The sequence below is a fragment of the Nannospalax galili genome, unplaced genomic scaffold, assembly GCF_000622305.1.
Source record: "Nannospalax galili isolate Female #2095 unplaced genomic scaffold, S.galili_v1.0 scaffold1096, whole genome shotgun sequence".
In the NCBI taxonomy this organism is placed as follows: Eukaryota; Metazoa; Chordata; class Mammalia; order Rodentia; family Spalacidae; genus Nannospalax; species Nannospalax galili.
Window position 1 is genome coordinate 2,235,372 of NW_008338289.1, and position 20,211 is coordinate 2,255,582.

General features: G+C 38.2%; 1 protein-coding gene across 1 annotated transcript in view; it reads right to left on the bottom strand.

Moving 5' to 3' along the window:
• Positions 1 to 23: 23 nt before the first annotated feature.
• The window catches only part of Naa35 (N(alpha)-acetyltransferase 35, NatC auxiliary subunit), a gene marked incomplete at its 5' end in the record, with an annotated part of 41,951 nt that continues 21,763 nt past the window's right edge, over positions 24 to 20,211 (bottom strand). Inside the window, 9 exon segments of the mRNA XM_029563502.1 lie at positions 24 to 394; positions 2,289 to 2,369; positions 4,815 to 4,937; positions 5,257 to 5,397; positions 6,187 to 6,254; positions 7,365 to 7,501; positions 9,768 to 9,946; positions 10,889 to 10,987; positions 12,905 to 12,971. Coding sequence (XP_029419362.1) covers positions 335 to 394; positions 2,289 to 2,369; positions 4,815 to 4,937; positions 5,257 to 5,397; positions 6,187 to 6,254; positions 7,365 to 7,501; positions 9,768 to 9,946; positions 10,889 to 10,987; positions 12,905 to 12,971 — 955 coding nt within the window.

The following is a 20,211-nucleotide window of genomic DNA, read 5'->3' on the forward strand; positions in this document are numbered from 1 at the left end:
GCAGTTATATTAGCAGTAGTGCATTTTTGTCAAGAAATTTATTAACCTTTACAAACACTATGTCACTCAATCATTTCTAAAAAAATGAGTTATAATGAAGTCTGTAATAAAACCATATAACGTTCATCAATGCATTCCTTAAGGCCAGTTTCACCCATGGAACAGAACAAGCCACTTTAAAACAGCAGTTTTCACTCATGTCAGGTAAAGGTGTCAAACTAAATATATTCCTTATAATGGGTTTTTTTCCAAGAAATCCATTTCACTTCACGTATGTGGTAAGACTTATGGATGTACCCCTGAAGAGTAGACACGGTCATCTCTGCAGTCTCTTTCAAACAAGTTTCACAACAGGAAAATATTTGTGAACAGTGAAATCAAATTCAGGAGGAACCTATAAAGAAAACCAGAAAGTCACTTAATGTACCTATACCTGTTCAGATAGTAAACAGAATCAATATTTTAGTTTCCTATGTTTTCAGAAATTAAGCGATACATAAAGAGGTTACTAGTTGAATGGCAAATGTCAAACCCGAAAGTCATAAGAAAACATCCCAGGCAGCTGTTTTCTATCTTCAGAGGAAAGCTGAAGGAAAATGGACCTCAGTTCCAGAAAAGGAGCTCAGTCAGACTAGGGTATGACAAAGCCTTCAACTTAGGGGGTAAGTGACGGTACTAAGTAATGAAATGGGTCTTTAATAAAGCAGAAGAGAGAAGGAATTGGAAAGAATAAAGAAGTAAAGCTACAAATAATAGGCAAATGCCACTGAAATTGCCTCCAAGGGTGGTCTCTGAAGCAAGGCAGAGCTTCACCAACACTGAAGGCTACTGTGTTAAGACTGGGCCTTTAAATAGAACACTTGGGGGCCGGAGAGATGGCTCAGTGGTTAAGAAGACCTGGGTTTGAATCTTAGAACCCATATGGTGGACAACATCTGTAATTCCAGTTCCAGGGTATCCTCTGAGGTCACTGCACGACATGGATGCACCTACATACGTGTAGGCAATAACACTCATACACATAAATAAAAATAAATTTTAAATTTAAAAAAAGTCTCAGGGCTGCAGAGATGACTCGGTTGGTAAAGTGCTTGCTGTGCAAGTACAGAGACCTGAGGTTCAATCCATCCCCAGCATCCACATGAAAAGGCTAGGCATGGCAGCACAGGCTGTAATCTCAGTACTGGCGATAGATACAAGCAGATCCCTGGGGCTTGCTGGCTAACCAGTTCAGCTGGATTAGTGAGCGCCAGGTTCAGTGAGAGCCTTTTTCTAAAACTAAAGTGGAGGACCACTAAGGAAAACACCAGGCCTTGACCTCTGGCCTCCATGAACATGTGAATGCAAACTTGAACACACAAAAAGACAATGAAGCATTTACTTTGCCAAAGCAGGTGACATTTAGTTACCTCATACTTCTTCCCAAAATTTACTTTTTACATATTTTCTTTTTCAAATATTTTACATATATGTGTGTAAGTGTACCTGTATCGTGCAATGTCCATGGAGGTAAGAGGGTGTTGGGACCCTGGAACTGGAGTTACGGATGGTTGTTAGCTGCCATCTGGGTGCTGTGACTTGAAACTGGGTCCTCTGTAAGACCAGCCAGTGCTCTTAACCACTGAGTCATCTCTCCAGCCCCATATTATCCTTTTTTAAAAAATTTATTTTTATTTTATGTGTATGAGTGTATTGCCTGCATGTACGCAAGTGCACTCGTGTTGTGCAATGTCTGTGGAGGTCAGAAAAGGGTATCAGATCCCCTGGAACTGGAGTTATAGACAGTTGTTAGCCGCTATGTGGAACTGAACCCAGGTCCTCTGCAAGAGCAGCCCTTAACTGCTTAAGAACAGCTCTTAACTGCTGAGCCATCTCTCCAGCTCTACATGCTTTCCTTTAAAATTTTTTGTATTCATTTATGTACTTTAAGTGTATATGGGGGAGGGATACATGTGTGCTGTGGGGCATGTGTGGCAGTCAGAGGACAACTTGCAGGAGTCAATTCTCTACCATGTGGGTTCTGGTGATCAAACTCGGGTCTTTAAGGCTTGGAAGCAAGCACCTCTACTCATGGAGCCATTATCTTCAGTCTCTATTTCTGTATTCCTGATGCTCTGGCCCCATACCTAACTTTCTTATCCCAAGTTATTCAGTAATTTACAGGGAAAGGCAGCAGACCAGAAATATTAAGTAGCAAAATGTTTCTAGGCAAAATGCCAAGCTTTATTATGTAGCTTACTAAAGATAGATAGGAAACTTTGTAATTATTTTCAGAGCAATGTACTTACCTTTGACTCTTTTTTGTGTCCTCCTGCTAATAGCTTCATAACTACAAAGTTGGGTTTGGCAACCTTTAAAATTCTGTTGACCTAAAATATGAACAGTATTAAGCTGTAATAAAACTGAAGTCAAAAGTTCTTTATAGACATGAGTAGGAACAATGCAGAACAGAAGTGTTGCTGTTTTATTAAAGGCTATTTAAAATAAACATGATACTTGACAATCAACTCTACATCATTCAACTCTACTTTGAAAAGGCTACTATATCTTGCTTCAGACTACAAATCATGAAAAGGCAGCATAGTACAGTGTTTAGAACGTGGACACCATTTTTACAAACCCCACCCTCATCACTGACTAGCTGTAGTCCCTCAGGCAAGTCAGTCTGCTCCCGAGTTTCACTCTCAGTTCATTAATGCTGCATGACATTTCAGTTAATGGGCAGGTCATACATACAATAGTGGTCCCACAGATATCACCCAGAGCCGTCCCTGTTTAAGTATGCCATGATACAAAACAATATTGCCTAAGAATGCACTTCTCAGCACATATCCCTTTATTAAGTGATGCATGACTCTATTTAAAGCTTAGAAACGTGCCTGGCTGCTAATGACTGTCCTTTGTGTAGTTATTATTTCTGACCACTACTTGTCTGAAAAGTTTCAACACATGAGTTCCCACTGCTGCCTGACTGGCCACTCTCTGGAAAAATGTATTGCCTCAAAGAATCAAACCCAGATCAGCCTTTTAAAATTTATTTACAGTGCTGGGGATGAATCCCAGGCCTCGTGCATCATGATAGGTAAGCACTCTATCAATGAGCCCCAGCACTGGCGATTCTTTAAAATTTTTATTTAAAAAATGGGCTGAAGAGATGGCTCAGTGGTTAAGAGCACTGCTGCTCTTGAAGGAGGACTCAGGTTCAGTTCCCAGCACCTGTATGATGGATCACAACTACCCTTAACTCCAGTTCCAGGGGATCCAACACCCTAGGGATCTGGCCTACTCGGGTTTTGCATGACACGGGCATACTTCAAAACATTCATACACATAAAATAAAAATTAATAAAACATAAAAATAAAACTTTGTATTGATTCAAAGATCTCATACAATGTATTTTGATCATATTCAGACCTTTCCCCCCAAATCCACCCTACCCTACTACCATCCTCAACATCATGTCCTCTATTTTCATCTTTTGTTACCTGAATTTTTGTGAATTTCATACAATATATTTTGACTGTATTCAGATCCCCTCTCCTACCTGTATCCCCCTTACTAACTATTCAAGTCACAATTTCTAATAGATAGAAATACACACACACACACACACACACACACACGCCTATCAAGTCAACTTTGTGTCCCCCAAATGCCTTTTGGTGTGCGTTAATTCAATGGAGCCTGGTTAACCTACCATTTGAAAGTGAGTACCTTCATTAGTATAGAATAAAAACAGCAAAAAGTTAGGAAATCTAACTCTACCATGAGATGGACTCCCTCCCAGCAGCCATCAGTTGTCAATACCTTTTCAGGTAGTCTTTTGGTGTGCATTAATTCAATGGAGCCTGGTTAACCTACCATTTGAAAGTGAGCACCTTCATTAGTATAGAATAAAAACAACAAAAAATTAGAAAATCTAACTCTACCATTGAGATGGACTCCCTCCCAGCAGCCATCAGTTGTCAATACCTTTTCAGGTAGTATGACCCACTTCCTCATGTCTATGTTGGGAAGTTTTCTGGCTTGAACTCGTGTACGACTTGTGTATGTTGTCACCATTGCTGAGAGTTCACAGGAGCAACTGACCAGCTGTCTGACAACTCTGTTTCCTTATGGCAGCATTGGTGGTTTTTGACACATAATGCTAAAATACCTCTCCAATGAAGCTGGTATCATGTAATCCCCTAAATGGTGTACGTGAATCAGAGGTAATTCTTATTTATTAGAATAAGGATATCTCAATAAAATCAGATAAAACAAATTCCTTAAATATCAAGTCTAAATCATAATTATTTTCAGTTTTCTAAAGCAGCAGCCTTTAAATGGTCAAATATGAAATAGTGTTCTACCATAATTGGGCAGATCATTTTTTGTATTTAAGAGTTAAAGTGGAACCCGAGTATTGATAGCTCATGCCCATTAATTCTAGCATTACAGGAAGGCCGAAGGCCAACCTGGGCAAAAGAGTTTTGAAATCCGAGGGCAGTAGTGAGGGAGGTGTTCTACCGTAATTGGGCAGATCATTTTTTGTATTTAAGAGTTAAAGTGGAACCCGATTATGATAGCTCATGCCCATAATTCTAGCATTACAGGAAGGCTGAAGGCCAACCTGGGCAAAAGAGTTTTGAAATCCGAGGGCAGTAGTGAGGGACTTAAAATGGTTAAGTTGGCAAGGCTATCTGAAACTCTTGGCAAAAACAAGACGGGCTCTATTACTATCAGTTGATGGACTTAAATTAATTCCCATCTGTAACAGGACGTGCTTTCTGCCAAGCCTATCCTCTAGAATGACAGTTAGACCCACTCTTACCTCAGGGTCTGGGTTGGGGATATTTTCCAGTATCATTTTTGCTTGCTGAAAGTGCTTACTAGCTGCCACATACAGTTCTGGAGACTGAGGAGGAGGGCTGTATTTATTGAGGTCAGACATTTCCTAAAAGCAAAACAAAATTGAAGACTATCAAAATCACGTTTAATATAAGCCCTTTTAAATTATGACAAAATTCTTCATTGATTATCCATTCAAATAAAGATTCTGATGTAAATATTCAATTCTCAACCCTCACATACCACCTATATTATCCTCAGAACTTATTTAATAATGAGTAATATGATTCATATGTCTAACCAAACCAAGTAATTGCTACACTATTTAAGACTGCTATTGATATCCCTCAGCCCACTGACCCAGCAAGATGGCTTGGTACAAACTGATCTCTCTAGTATGGCATGAGACCAGACTGGAAGCTCACCTTGAACTGCAGGGAGTGCACTGGTGGTGGGGTCATCACACTGTTGAATGGAGCAAACCTGTGCTCATACCGTACTTGTTCACTATCAAGCTCAAACTTGGGCTTGCATACTTTGCCATCCATGTCAAATGCAACCATGGTCTGAACGAAAAAAGGATGAAAAAAAAGCAGCAGCCATTTGAAAGTGAGCATCTTCATTAGTACAGAATAAAAACAACAAAAAGCAGCTACTTAAATACTATATGTGGGCTTCTTGCATTCATTTTTATGTTCCATATCCTACACATAAAATTGAGTTTCAGTGTTCAATATTACTATTTTTCCCAGTGAAATTACATACATAGACATTATATTTTCACGTCTCATATTTTCGTAATTACTTAGAGACCTTCAGGTAAAAGCTTCTGAAGGAACAAATATCATATAATTACACAGGAAAGGTCTTTTCAAATGTCCCATTTGGAAGTCCCATCATGTAAGTTGCCTCAAATCTTTCCTGAATTGCCAAGTCACTACCCTCCTGAAAATGACTGCTTTTGCTTACACTAGGCATTGTGGAGCCCATTTCCTTCTGTTCCCCCCTGTATCATATGTGTCAAATAAGAGCTAATGCACTCAGTACAGCAGCAAGGGTTCAACTACTTTCATTGTGGAGCCCATTTCCTTCTGTTCCCCCCTGTATCATATGTGTCAAGTGGCTGTATAACAATAAGTAAAAAACGTGTCAAATAAGAGCTAATGCACTCAGTACAGCAGCAAGGGTTCAACTACTTGTTGAAAACAACTAGACTTGAGTAAGTAAACAAGTGGTAAATAAAACAGAGGTCAAATTAGATTTGTAAGGATCAAGGAAAACTTGTTTCTTTTAAATAAACTAGACAATAATGATATAGTCAAACAGCAAACAGAACACTATTTTCAACTACTTACTTTGAACATTCCAGCACACATATTCTGATACGCTTGGCTCATTGTGATCTCTCGATTCAATGGGCGAACTGTAATTAGAAAAACAAATTTCTAAAAAACTCTCAGGCTGTGCCTAGTGGTGTGCACCTTTAATTGCCGCACTCAGAGGCAGGAAATCTCTGATTTCAAGGTCAGCCTGGTCTACATAGTGATTTCCAAGCCAACCACAGTTACATAGTGAGACTGTCCTAAGGAACGAACAAACAAAAACGTCTGGGCTCTTTACTAAATGCAGACTTCACTTTGCTTCTATAGCATTAATTTTACCTTATGACAGAAACCTACAAATAATACAACTGAATTGAACTGAAAGGTTAAACAATAGTTGTATTCCCCAAATAGATAATACTATAAAGTTTTAGCAGGAAGTAACAGCAGTCTCTCTGGAAGCATATCTTTCCTGGTAGCTCTTCACCAGGCCTCAAGGAGCACATTGATCCCCTTTTCACACACCACTGTGACAGAACAACTGCAGATGACCTTCCTCCCAAGTCACAGGATTTTGACAAAAGGTTCCCGGACTCCTGCTGCCTGTTCTCTAGCCTATTCCATGTGGCTACTTCTGTTTTTTTATTTCATTTTCTCTGTTTGAATGTATTGCCTACATTATGTAAGCACAACCGTATCATGTAATCATCCTGGTCAGCAGAGGCTATCAGATCCCCTCGAACTGGAATTATGGACCACTGTTAGCCACCATGTGGGTGCTGGGAATTGGACCTTGGTTCTCTGCAAGAGCAGCCAGTGCTCTTAACTGCTGAACCATCTCTCCCATCACCACTGCCTCTCAGCCTCATATGGCTACTTCTTGACCAAGATCCTCTGGAACACGGAATTGGAAGAAACAGAAGCAAGAAAAGGAACTCAAGAAGTTCTATCACTAATAGTGGAATTCAGTCTCTGCCTTCTCTTCTGTGCAGCAATGGTAAATGAGACTAATTCACCCATTACAACTCATAAGGAGCTCTCCATCTACTTGTCTGTCAAAGGTTCTGTGTACTCCATTTTATAAAAATAGTCCACAAAGCCAGGTGTGATGGTGCCCACCCAAACTCCCAAAACCTGGCAGCCTCACACAGGAGAACTGTGAGTTTCAGGCTCTAAATAAAAATAAGTAAATAAATAAAAGTCCACAGCACCTTTCTTTTTTTTCTTTGTTTTTTTACTGCTACGGCCTTTTTGCTGCTCTTCCATTATCCTTTCCTCTGCCATCTGAGAGCCATCAGCGCGACTCAGTGTTGACATCAGCCATGCATAAAGGAATTCAGAGAGATACCTTAAAGGTGACAAAATGTTAGTTAATGGCAAATATCTAAATGAGACAGCGTTACCAACATGAATATTAGTAATAATGAATAGATTTATTTTATTTTTTTTAATGCTAGGGACTAAATTCAGGGCCCCATGTATGCTAATATGCACATGCTCTAATAGGCCTCTAGCTACAAGTGGAAAGGTTTTGTAATGCTTTGATGTTTTTACAAAACAGACGTTCTGGTTTGGTAAAGGTAGACCTTAAAAGAAATGAGTATCAAAAGTGATCTTTCTCTTTCTACATTTTACAAATTTTCAAAAGATTTCTGGGTAATGATCTATACACTTGCAAATTAAATTCCCTTAAATTGTTTTTCACTACCAGAATACAATTCACCTGTCTATTAAATATTTTCTTTACAAGGCAAATGAAACAAATTGATTCAGAAAATGTCAAAAATTATTTGCTTTATACAAATTTATAAAATTTATATAATTTATAAAAATTTAAAACATTCAGGCTTATAATTTACTTGAATTTATTTATTGAATAATAAATAAATGGAAAAACAGGATACTATAGGGAATTTTCAAAAGTTTAAACAAACATTGCATTCTCCTAAGCCAGAAAAGCAGTTCAAATCTAGGAGATACACACACACACACACACACACACACACACACACACACACACACACACACACACACACCACATACACATATATATTACATACATGTATACATATATACACATCTCTGTGTGGCATTTATAGTATCATCAGTAATAAAGAAAATTAAGGATTAATACTATATTAAATGAAAATCAAAGATTTGTAAGATATTTTATGATCACTAATGATGTCTATTCCCAAAATTTCCCAGAAATATGTCAAGTAAGTTACAATATTAAAGCATATATAAAACAGAACATTTAAAGTTATTTATTATTACTATATTTGAAAGATGTGTATATGTGGACACACGTGCCACAGAGCAAAAGTAGGAGGCAGAGGACAACTGTGTGAAGTCACTTCGCTTCCAGCTTTATGTAGAGTCTATGTGTCGAACTCAGGTTGTCAGGACTGTGAGGATATCACTTTTACCTGCTAAGCCATCTTGCTAGCCCCAAACAGAACATTTTAAGCCAAAGAATAACTAGTCAAAAGATGTATTTGGAATGATTTAGGCATTACATTTTGAAGCTAGAGCCATTTCCTACAGCTGAGGCAAAACTAAGACATTCTTATCAGATAAAAGAAAGCATCAATGGAGAGAAAGATGCTGGTACTGAAATTAAGAAAAGCACTGATTATATAGTATCATTTTTCAGACTACAAGTGAATTTCCCCTTACCATATAAAAAAACCTCTAAATGCAATAAAGGATTTCTGTGGTGAAATAACAGTTGGCTTTTATCTATGAATTGTTGAGGACAATTACAGTGAAGAAAGGGCTGACAAGATGCAGGCCTTTCTTCTCAAATACCAGGTATTTCTTTGTTTTTATTAAGTGCTTTATCAAAATTACCACAGAATTATATTTACGGAGAAGCAAATGCTGACATTCTGAATCACTGGTGCCCAGATTGCCACCTCTGGGCCAGTAGCATTATTGTCTAGGAAGGGTCTAGAAATGGAAGTGACTGGGTCCCACTGTAGGTCTACGAAACCTAGGGGACTAAGCCCAGGAAGTGATCAGGTGCCTGTTAACAAACAGGAATCACTGTTTGTGCTGCTGATTTTAGAAAGGTATACAAGTTTTAGGGATTACATCCATAAACAAACACAAGAAAAAACATATTGCAAAAACTTTAAGAGTTTAACACATAATTCTGAAGTCAAAAGAAACAGTTCAGAACTGATATGTATGCCATGACAGTTTTTGTACATAGCAAACTGGAATATCAGTAAGGTTATTTGGTACTATTTATATAAATGTGGAGAGGCATGCCAGAGAAATTATTCTCAAATCACTGAAGTCAGCGCAAACTATGTTAATTTTTCTTGTGTTATCCCTACAGTGAGATGGGAGCTAGCAACAGGAGAATGGCTGGAAGCCTGTGGGCCAGCTGGCCTAGACTACACTGAAAGCGAGTCCCTGTCCCAATAAGGTGGAAAGAGAACCGACCCTGAAAGCTGTCCTTTGATCGTAACTTATGCTCCATGGAATATGCACACTCACATACATACACAAATAATAAATAGTACCCCAAACTATACTGTGTTTTACAGGTGCACTCTCAGAGCTTACCACTCCACCCAACATTTTTAGGTCAATGGTTCTCCTACCAGTATATGTAGTAGTACTCATGCATGCTGTACAGCTCCAATTCAAAGCCACTAAGCAGATACTGAATCATAATTCGAAGGTTGTGGTACAGGACCCAGGTTCCTAAGCAGGCCAAATGTTGCCTCTGGGGCTCCTGTTTCAGCAACATAGTGTGAAGCGCTGCATCAACCTTCTCCGCCTATCGAAACAAAATTGTCCATTTGTTTAGTTAATGAGAGGACTTTTAAAATATGAGATGAAAATTTAAATCTCACCATCCAAAGAATTATTATTTTCAAATGTACTTTTGGTTGGGTTTACATGCAAAGTTCTTACTTTCCAGTAATAATATTTAAGTAAATATTCCCTAAATTTAAAAAAGCATTCATTTTAATGACAAAAATGCAAATTTAACTCTAGCCAGGCATGGTGGTTCAGACTTATAAAACCTATAATACCACCAGCTTGTTCCAGATACTGAGGTGGGAAGATCATGTGAGCACAGGGACTAAAAAGAAACCTGGGCAAAATAGTAAGGCCATTTCGCAAAACAAAAGCTGGGTTGGTAGCACACACTGACAGAGGTAGGGCCAACCTGGCTGGGATGGTTGGGTTGAATGAGTTCTACACTAGCAGGGGCTCCATAGTGAGACCCTGTCTCAAAAAGAAAAGAAAAAACAAACCAACCTCAAGTTACTGTCTTTAGGTCTCTAGTCATATTAGTAATTAATACTGGTACTATTCATAAACTAACCTTAAAATTAGTATACTTTATAATGTAAACTTGCCATGAAACAACAGTTCTCAACTCATTTCATAATTTATCCTCATTATCAAAAAAGTAATTTAGGAAGTTTATACACTAGATTATTGTTCTATTTCTTCTTGTGTAAACTTCCACTAGTGTTGATTGATGAATTTTAAGTGAAAAGTAGACATTATAATGCAACATTAATTCTCAAAATACTGCTTTGAGGAATTGTTTTTCAAAAATTAAAGTATGTGATTTTTTTTTCCCAAGATGGCCTCGAACTCATTATCTTTCTGTCTCTCACTCCCAAATGCAGTGATTACAGGTATGCACCACTGTGCTTGTAATCAGTGAAATGCTTCATTTTAGGAAGAGATATTTGGCTCTTACCTCATCCTGCAGGGTAGCAAATTCCTCGAGAATATGCCCAAGTTTATCTCTCTGTCGAGCCCTGTTATGCCCGTGGATCTGAATAAGACTACAAAACGGCTGGAACACACAAACAATTTCTTAACTGCCACATGAAATTTCCTGACCCAAAGTAATAGCCAAGTTCTCAAATCTGGCTTGACCATGTGTGTGAATGCGCGTGCGCACACACACACACACACACACCACACATACACACACACAATGTTGTGTATTCTGAGAATCAAGCCTATGTATGTTTCTTATATAGGTGCTAGTTTAAGAAAATCAGCAGAAAACTTATCAATAAGTAGAAAGAAGTGGCTGCTTATGAAGTATGCTTTCATATGGCAAAAACATATCTGTTCAATTTTTAGACATCTTCCTGCAATTTCAGAGACAACTTCTGTTTATTTTAAACCAAAAGCCAGTATTACAAAGATGACATTTCCAATTATACAGCTTGAGTGATGTCAATTACCTATAAACTTTGACTAAAGTTCTTTTATTTCTACCCTTCCTGTAACACCACTTCATGTAAAATCCTATAGCATTCCACTAATCAGACAACAGACACATCAGCAAGATGCCTGGATTTAGATGTATGAGTAACTTCTTTTATCTATAATACTGTGTACATTTATAAACTTTGATAGTCTCTCTACTGATAAAAGCTCTCCTAGAAGAGGTACAGGTTGAGCATCTCTTATCTGAAAACTCAAAATCCAAAATTGTTTTTTGTGACTGAGTCTCATGTAGCCCAAACTCACTAGGCCCTGAACTCACTAGGTAGCTGAGGATGACGGACCTTGAACCTGTGATCCTCCCGCTTACATCTCCTGAATGGTTTGAGATTATAGGCACGTATAACCAAGTCCAGTTTTCCAAAAAAATTGAGGACCAAGATAATGCTCAAAAAGTTCCAGACTTTGGGCCTTTTTAGATTTTGAATTTTTGGATTAGGGATGCTTAATACACAAAAATCTATGTATATATTTCAAAATGTGAAAAAAAATCCAAAACGAGGACTGGAGGGATGGCTCAGAGATTAAGAATACTGAATGTTCTTGCAGAAGACCAGGGTTCAGATCCCAGGACCCACACACGACAGCTAACAACTCAGGGGCTCCAACAGCCTCTTCTGACCTCCATGGGCAATGCACGACACGGGTGCACTTCCATACATGCAGGCAATACACGCATACACATAAAATAAAAATAATAAAGTATTTAGAAAAAAAAATAAGAAAGAAAAAAATCCCAAACCCGAAACATTTCTAGTCCTGGGTATTTCATATTTCAGATAAAGGATAGTCAGTCTAGTAGCATTTCTCTTTAAAAGAGTAGAAAATTTTTAGAAAAATAAACCAATGTACCTAATGATAAAATGTTACAGAAATAAAATCTAGTCTTCTTCTTACTCTCCCTTCACACACGCGCACGCACACACACATTTAAGAAATAGAATTAGCCCCCAAAGAACTGGCTCATTGACCTCTCTGGCAGAAATGTTTATATATTTAAAAAAAATGGCTTCTAATTTAATCTACTACAAAGTTTGCATTTTTTTTCTAGTTCTCTGAGACTTAAAAAGGTTTGTGATCAGATTTAAACTAACAATTTTAATTTATGTATTATCTTTTCCATTAAGGCAATACTAAGACAAGCATATAGGAATGTTATGCATATTCTTTGTAAGGTCAAAACAGAGCAAAGTTCTTATGTGTGTTTACAAAGAACACTAGAAAAACAAGTGTTTTCTCAGCTAGAGGTCATGATATTTCATTTCTGTGCCCCTATAGGCAGTAGGGAAAGGTTATTCACGTCTGACTTTGTATCTGACAACCTGCCAGGAAGATCATAAAGCTACCCACTCAGGTATTAATAGAAAAATTATTCACTTAATGTGAATAAGAAATATATGGAGAAAGCACAAATTAACAACATGAAAGAATTATGCAAAGTAGCTATCACAACAGTCCAAGTTCTAGTTCTTACCCGAACACAGTGAGTAACAAAGGAGTCGATACAGTCCTTAGCCTGGTGATTATTATATAGGCAGCACCTGTAAGATAATATTAATATCACTACCACCATACTACATAGCTTAACCAAAAGAAGTAGTGATTACTATAGACACCATTGACAAAGATGGGGAAGGGAAACAAAACCACAACCAAATACATTACTAGACTGAGGAATGATAGCATTATTTTAAGTATTTCAGTATTGCTGTGTTTTGAACATCCAAAGTCCCATGAGTTCATGTTACTCTATCATGTTATTTTCCTGCAATTAAAAACCTCATAAAATGTGCTGACTAATTTTCCTTACAAAGAAAATTATAGATAATCCTAATTCTTTCAAGATAATACCCCAATTTCCAACCACTGACTCTCAAACATCATCACGTGCTCCTTGGAGACCCCATATGCCACCCTTACAAGTGCTGGCCTGGCTGTGCTTCTTACCTAACAGCCTCAGATCTTGATTGGCACTTCCTCAGCAGCTGAGGGACTGACCTGATGCCTAGTCCTGGAGTAGCTAGAGAGGTTGAATAGACAGGAAGGGCTTTGTTTTAAATTCATATAGAGATCAGAATTGTCACGACCTAAGGTAATGAAGGAAAAGCAGAAGAGTCCTTCTTCTGGTACCTTACAGAAGTTTGCCAAAAAATGAGCAGTCTTAAAAGCCTCAAAGATACACAGAACCATAGTCATGCACCAGAAAATGACAGGAGAAAGAAGATCACCTCGAAGAAGGCACAGGCCCAGTAAAAAATGCTGTGAGAGTCTCTGGGTCTTTCTGGTAAAACTCCTGAAATCTTAGAAAGAATGTGAAATTATCAAGATGAAAATCTCAAGGAAAAAGAAATTTAGAATACTACCAGACATTTTATTTTTTACAGTGCTAGGATAAAGCCCAGAGCATGTGAGGCAAGAGCCCTATCACTGCCAGGCATGATGGTGCAGGCTTGTAAGGAGGCATAGGCAAGTAGAACTCTGAGTTTGATGCCAGCCTGTAGACAGTGAGTTCCAAACCATCTAGGACTACATAGGGAGACCCTATCTCAAAAACAAAAGCAAGCAAACAAACAAACAAAATCAAACCTCTACCACTGAGCTACACCTCCAACTCAGTATCAGCAATCCTTGTCTGTATCAATGTGATATTATATAACAGCAGAATAGCTATAGGTGACCACACAAGGAACTCTCATATAGATACAGCTGATTCTCATTATGTATGGTAACTACACCTATAAAATTGGGCAGGCAAGATGGTTCAGAGGGTAAAGACACTTTGCCACCAAGTCTAATAACCTGAATTTGATCCTTGGAACCTATATAGTGGAAAAAGAGAACCAACTCAGCCAGGCATGGTGGCCCACACCTTTATTCCCAGCAGAGGCAGAGGCAGATGGATCTCTCTGAATTCAAGGCCAGCCTGGTCTACATAGGTAGTTCAGGCCAAAAAAAAAGGGGGGGGGTGATGACAGGACACGACCAACTCCTGCAAGTTGTCCTCTGACCTCCACTTGTGTTCTGTGGCATGGGGCATACAATTCCTCCTCTTACAATAACTAAATGTAAAAAAAAAATTTTTTTTTTTAATTCTCATGGGCAATGAATTAAAGACAATTCATTTCCTCTGCTCCCCCAGAAGAAATGCAGGTTTCCTGCAGGTCTTTGGTTACAACACATCTGGTATTGATTAGCATATAGCTTTTTACTGCTGTCAGATGCTTTGTGAACACCATATTCAGTCAATCAGTTACAGAATCCCATAGGGGGGTCACAACCCAGTTTGCGAAGCTGGGGTTATAGTATGGGGTCTAAAATGGTATCCCCTGTTCAGCATCCATCTATAGTGCAGGTACTGATTTCGAGGTTACAAATAAATCACAGTAAGCCAAAAATCTACAAGTACAGGCTCATTAAGTAGTAAGTTACATCTAAATGGCAAACAGTAAGAAAAACAATACACAGGCTAGGCTAGGCTAGGTGCTAAGGAGAGTTATTACAAAGGAAATCAATTAAAGATTTTAAGTATTTTGGAGCTGAGCCTAGAACTTTGCACATGCTAGACACTTGGCTGGTCTACACTCTCAGCAAGATAGTGTTTTACATGTATCAGACTTATCAAAAGGTCTCATAATATCAAAGGCTAGACTATGGGGAAATGGGCACCATAGAATATTGGGCAGCACACAAATTGGTTCAATTACTTTGGAAAGTGATTAGACAAAACAGGCTGAATATGCATACAGCTTTATGATTCAGAATTATTATTCTAAGTATATATTCTACATATACAAAGAGACACACTGAAAAACATCCACAGTAGCACCAACTTCAATAGCAGTAAGTTAGAAACAAACATCTAATTGTAGATGAATGGCAAGATAAACCACAGAATATTCGAAGGGTGAATTTTAAGAAATCAAAACTTTTGCATCAGCCAGGCATGGATACACATGCCTGTAATCCCACCCAGTACTTGAGAATGAGAGATAGAAGGATCAGGAGTTCAATCAAGGGCAGCCTAGGCTACATAGTGAGTTTAAGGCCAGTTCAGGCTATATGACACCCTGCTTCAAAAATAACAAAACAAAAAAGAAAGTTTTGCAAAGGTCACTTTAGATATTAAAACACAAATAAAGAAATCCAAGTGGCACAATGTATGTACATCTCAAAAGCACATTAACTGGAGCATTGTTATGGACACACATATTTGGTACATGTGCTTGTAAGCAGCAGTATCATGGTTACCTCTAAGATCAGAGGGATAGGAGAGGATAGGGTAGGAAGATGATCTGAAACTACAGCCAGCAGTTGTCGAGGAATAGTCTCAACTTCCTGGTGGTGGGAGTGGCCTTCCCAAACACAGAAGGAAGCCAAGGTACAAATACAACTGAAACGTTGTCTTTTGCATTCATTCTCTCACACACAGAAACTGATGTTACTAGAGACCCCATGGCTGGCAATGTGACAGCACAAGACAGAAAGCAGAAGCAAGCAAGACAATGAAGAAATTTTTAGTTAAGAAATATATGGACAAGAATGGCAAACTTGTAAAACAAAGCACTTTTTCACGGCTGTATCTTAGAAATAGGGATTTTCCACAAAAATGTCACTTGTGTTAATATGAATAGATTTGGCACTACTTTCAAATGAACTAAAAAGATTTTAAAAGTACTGTTTTTAACTTCCAAAACAGTAGCTACCCATAGGTATGACCAATGTGAATGAATGCTATTGAGTTCCTTACATTTAAAATAAAATGTCTGAGAACTGCTGCTTTAGATATCTTTATAACAAGGCAATTCATGGTGCAAGCAGCATTCTGGGACCTTTCTGTTTCTGGTGACTAACAGGAAACTACACCCCAACTGTGCGTGAACCATTTTCTCAATTCAGTCACGTATATGCACAAATATCACTACTTCCAATGAGGGAGTCACCAAAAAATTAACTCCCTGTGTCTTCACATGGAAGAGAGGGAGGGAGGAGGGAAAGACAGTGGGAGAAAGACTGCCTGCCTCATGACTAGATCTAATTACTTCCCAAAGGCCCCAGCACACACTGAGGTTTATGGTGTCAGCTCATGAGGCTTGAAGGAATACAAGACACAAAGGTACAAAACAGCCACACAGTCACTACAAAATGGAGAGTTGTATTAGAATTTCCAAATTAAGAAGAAAAGGGGATGAAGTAAACACTATCAAACCAAGAAAAACAAGAAAGGGGATAAAGAAAATTAAGAATACTGAAATATGGTACTTCACTTATTATAGGAAATGTGAACAGACTGATTTCTATTTTTAAAAAATATTTTATTATTTTTATATGTATCGCCTATATGTATGTAAGTGCATCTGACTATGCAATGCCCACAGAGGTCAGAAGGGGGTATCAGATCCCCTGGAAGTGGAGTTAGACAGTTGTTAGCCTTCCTGTGGGTGCTAGGAGGTACATCCAGTAAGAGGAAACTGAGTGATACAAATTCAATCAAATAGCCGGGGCATGGGGGCAGACTCCTTTAGTCTCAGAACTCTGGAGGCAGAGGCAGGAAGATGACTTTGAGGCCAGCCTGGTCTACATAATGAGTTCCAGGCCAGCTGGGGCTATAGAGAGACCCTGTCTCAAAAAGCAAGGAAACAAAAAACCCACAAAATTCAAATGAGTAGATGAACACCAAATTTGCATTCGAGAATTTTGTTTTATGTGTAACAGACATGAAAATCAATCATGCACACAGCCATACATAAATAAAATTAAACAGTATATTTTATAAGATCTCATCATAATTGAGTAAAATCACAAACAAGCAACAAAGAATTACCCAATATTTACCTGAAAATTATGTTTAAAAAAGTCACCATTCAACTTTTAGGATCCAGAAAGCAGAGATGAAATAATATAAACACTCAAAATTATTTTTTAGTGGGAAAGAGAATATAACAGCAAAAAAAAAAAATCAAGGAATACATTTATCAAGAATTTATCAAGATATGCAGGATTCATATGAAGAAAAGTGAACATAAAATACCGTATTGTGTCCCTAGGGTCACTTAGTCCTCCAAGGGGTGGGGCTTGCTGTGGAGAATTGGCTCCGGAGAATTAGCTGTGGAGAATTAGCCCCGGAGGGAGGAGCACTGGAGCCATCTTGGAAGGGCGCAGTGTAGAAAAAAATAGCCTGTTTCACCCGTGTGGACACACGAGGGGACGTTTGCTGACCTGGGGTGAGACCACAGGCTCAGGAGGCATGGATGAAAGCTAAGGGAGACTGTGGGCCGGGCATGGAGTCAATCTGCAATGGTGGGCCGCTGAGCCACAGAGCAGAACGGGTATTCACCTTTGTAAGTTACTCTATTTCCCCTACCTTTAATATAAACTACGAAGAATTCAGATACAGGTGTATTATATGGTTTGTCTAACAGTGCCAGGAGCAAGGGACCCTACAAGAACTCAGGCGGCACATATCCTTCAATGACAGTATTTAATATCCTAAAAAATGAGCATAAAATAATCTGCATAAAAATATCTTAATTTTTAAAAAATTCTTTTTAAATTTTATGTGTATGTGTGCATTGCCTGCATGTAGGTAAGTGAACCCGTGTTGTGCAATGCCCGCGGAGGTCAGAAGAGGCTGTAGGATCCCCTGGGACTAGAGTTACAGACAGTTGTTAGCTGCCATATGGGTACTGGGATTCAAATTGGGTCTTCTGCAAGAACAAGCAGTGTTCTTAACCACTGAGACATCTCTCCAGTAAAATGTCTTAATATTTTTGTGGAAGAATAAGTACCAAGGAAGAACTAAGAAGTTCTGAAAGAGAACAGTACAAGATGGCATAGCTCAGCAGATACTAAAACTTGGGAAAGTCACAGTATCTTTTTTAAATGCGACTGAAAAAATTTCCAATGTATGATCAACTTTTTTGGCAGGGAGGTCTCTTTGAAACAGGGTCTCTTTGTAGCCCCAGCTGGCCTGGAGCTCACTATGTAGATCAGATTGGCCTTGAACTCACAGAAATCCACCTGTCTCTGCCTCCAAGTGCTGGGATTACAGGCGTGCGCCACCACCATTTAAACATAATAAAAGCTTAATCCAATAGGAAAATTATGGTATTTCTACTTTACACAAAGGGCTAGATACAGATAGTATGAAAATTCACTCCATTTCACTTACAAAAGAACATTTTAGACAGACTAACAGAGTAAAATCATAGAGAGCTTTGCAAGATTTAAAGACACTGAGAACTAATGTTTACTTCAACCACACAAAAGTAGAGCCAAGTTTTAATGTGGCAAAGCAGTCTAAGGGAAAAAAATACCTATAATGTGTATATCAACTTCCTATAATATAAAAAGAATATGTACAAATATGAAGAAAAACCTGGATGTGGTGATGCGCGCCTTTAATCCCAGCACTTGGGAGGCAGAGGCATGCAGATCTCTATGAGTTCAAGGCCAGCCTCAGAGACCCCGTTTCAAAAAGACCAGCTGGGGCTACAGGGAGACCCTCTCTCAAAAAGGCCCCCCCCAAAAAAACAAACAAAAAAACAAATATGAAAAGTAAATCACTTTGATAAAGGTCCATGAGCAGATATAAGTAAATCACAAGAAAACAATTTTAGTTGGCCAATAAACATTTTCTCTACATTCTCAAATTAAGATAATTTATCACTTGATCCTGCACATGGGAAAAATTAAAAGGAATGATTAACAGCTACAACTGGTTATAATGTATGAAATTACACTTTTTTTGTTCTTCTAACAACATACTGCTGGATGAAATACAAATTTTATAATAATTTTAGAATTCAATCTAGCAATATCTGCTAAAATATACAATGGGCTGAACAGATGATTCAGTCATTAAAAGTGCCTGTTATGAAAACCCAAGTTCAGATTCTTGGCACTCACAGAGAAAGCCAGAAATGGCTTCCCACACTCCCAAGGTTGGGCATGTAGACTTGGAATAGTAAATCTCTGGGCTTGCTGGCTGCCAGCCTAGGAAAAAAATGGAGCGCTCTATTCTGGGAGAGACTCAAGGAGTAAGTGGAGAGCAATACTACTCTATGTCCTCCTCTGGCCTCCGTACACATACATGTACAACATACCACATGCACAAACACACACATACGAAACTGTACAATATCCTTCCCTCAATAGCCTTACTCCTTAGAACACATTCCTATTAGGAAATATTGGCAGCCATTTTTTAAAACCTAATTAGATAAATCAGGTAATTTAGTATATAAAGTCATACAAAAAATAAAATTTTTTTTAAGGTCTTCTGAAATGGGGATCAGGTTGGTAGCTTAGGCTGGCCTCAAACTTACTAAATAGCAATGGCTGGCTTCAAACATACTATCCTCCAGCCTTAGCTTTCCCTAGGCTGGGATCAAGGCATGTGCCACACCTGGCAAGAACTGAAAATGAAGTCTTTTTTGTTTTTTAAATTTAAATATTTAAAAAGGTGATCTACAAAGAAATACTTTAAAAGTTCGTAATAAAAATAGACTGATGAATGCCAATTATAATTATATATACTTACCTTTATACATAATTACTGAGCAAAACATAAGTATGTTAAATATTTTTTCTACTATCTTTCATATTTTCTGTATTGTTTCCATTTAAATATAACTATATATTCATATAACCTGTATTTTTCAAAAAGCAAATTAGGGCCAGTGAGATAGCTCAGTGAGTGAAGACTCTTGTCATACAAGCCTGGTGTGCTAAATAGCTTTAGTGTCAACTTGACACACCTGGCTTGAGGGAGCCTCAATTGGG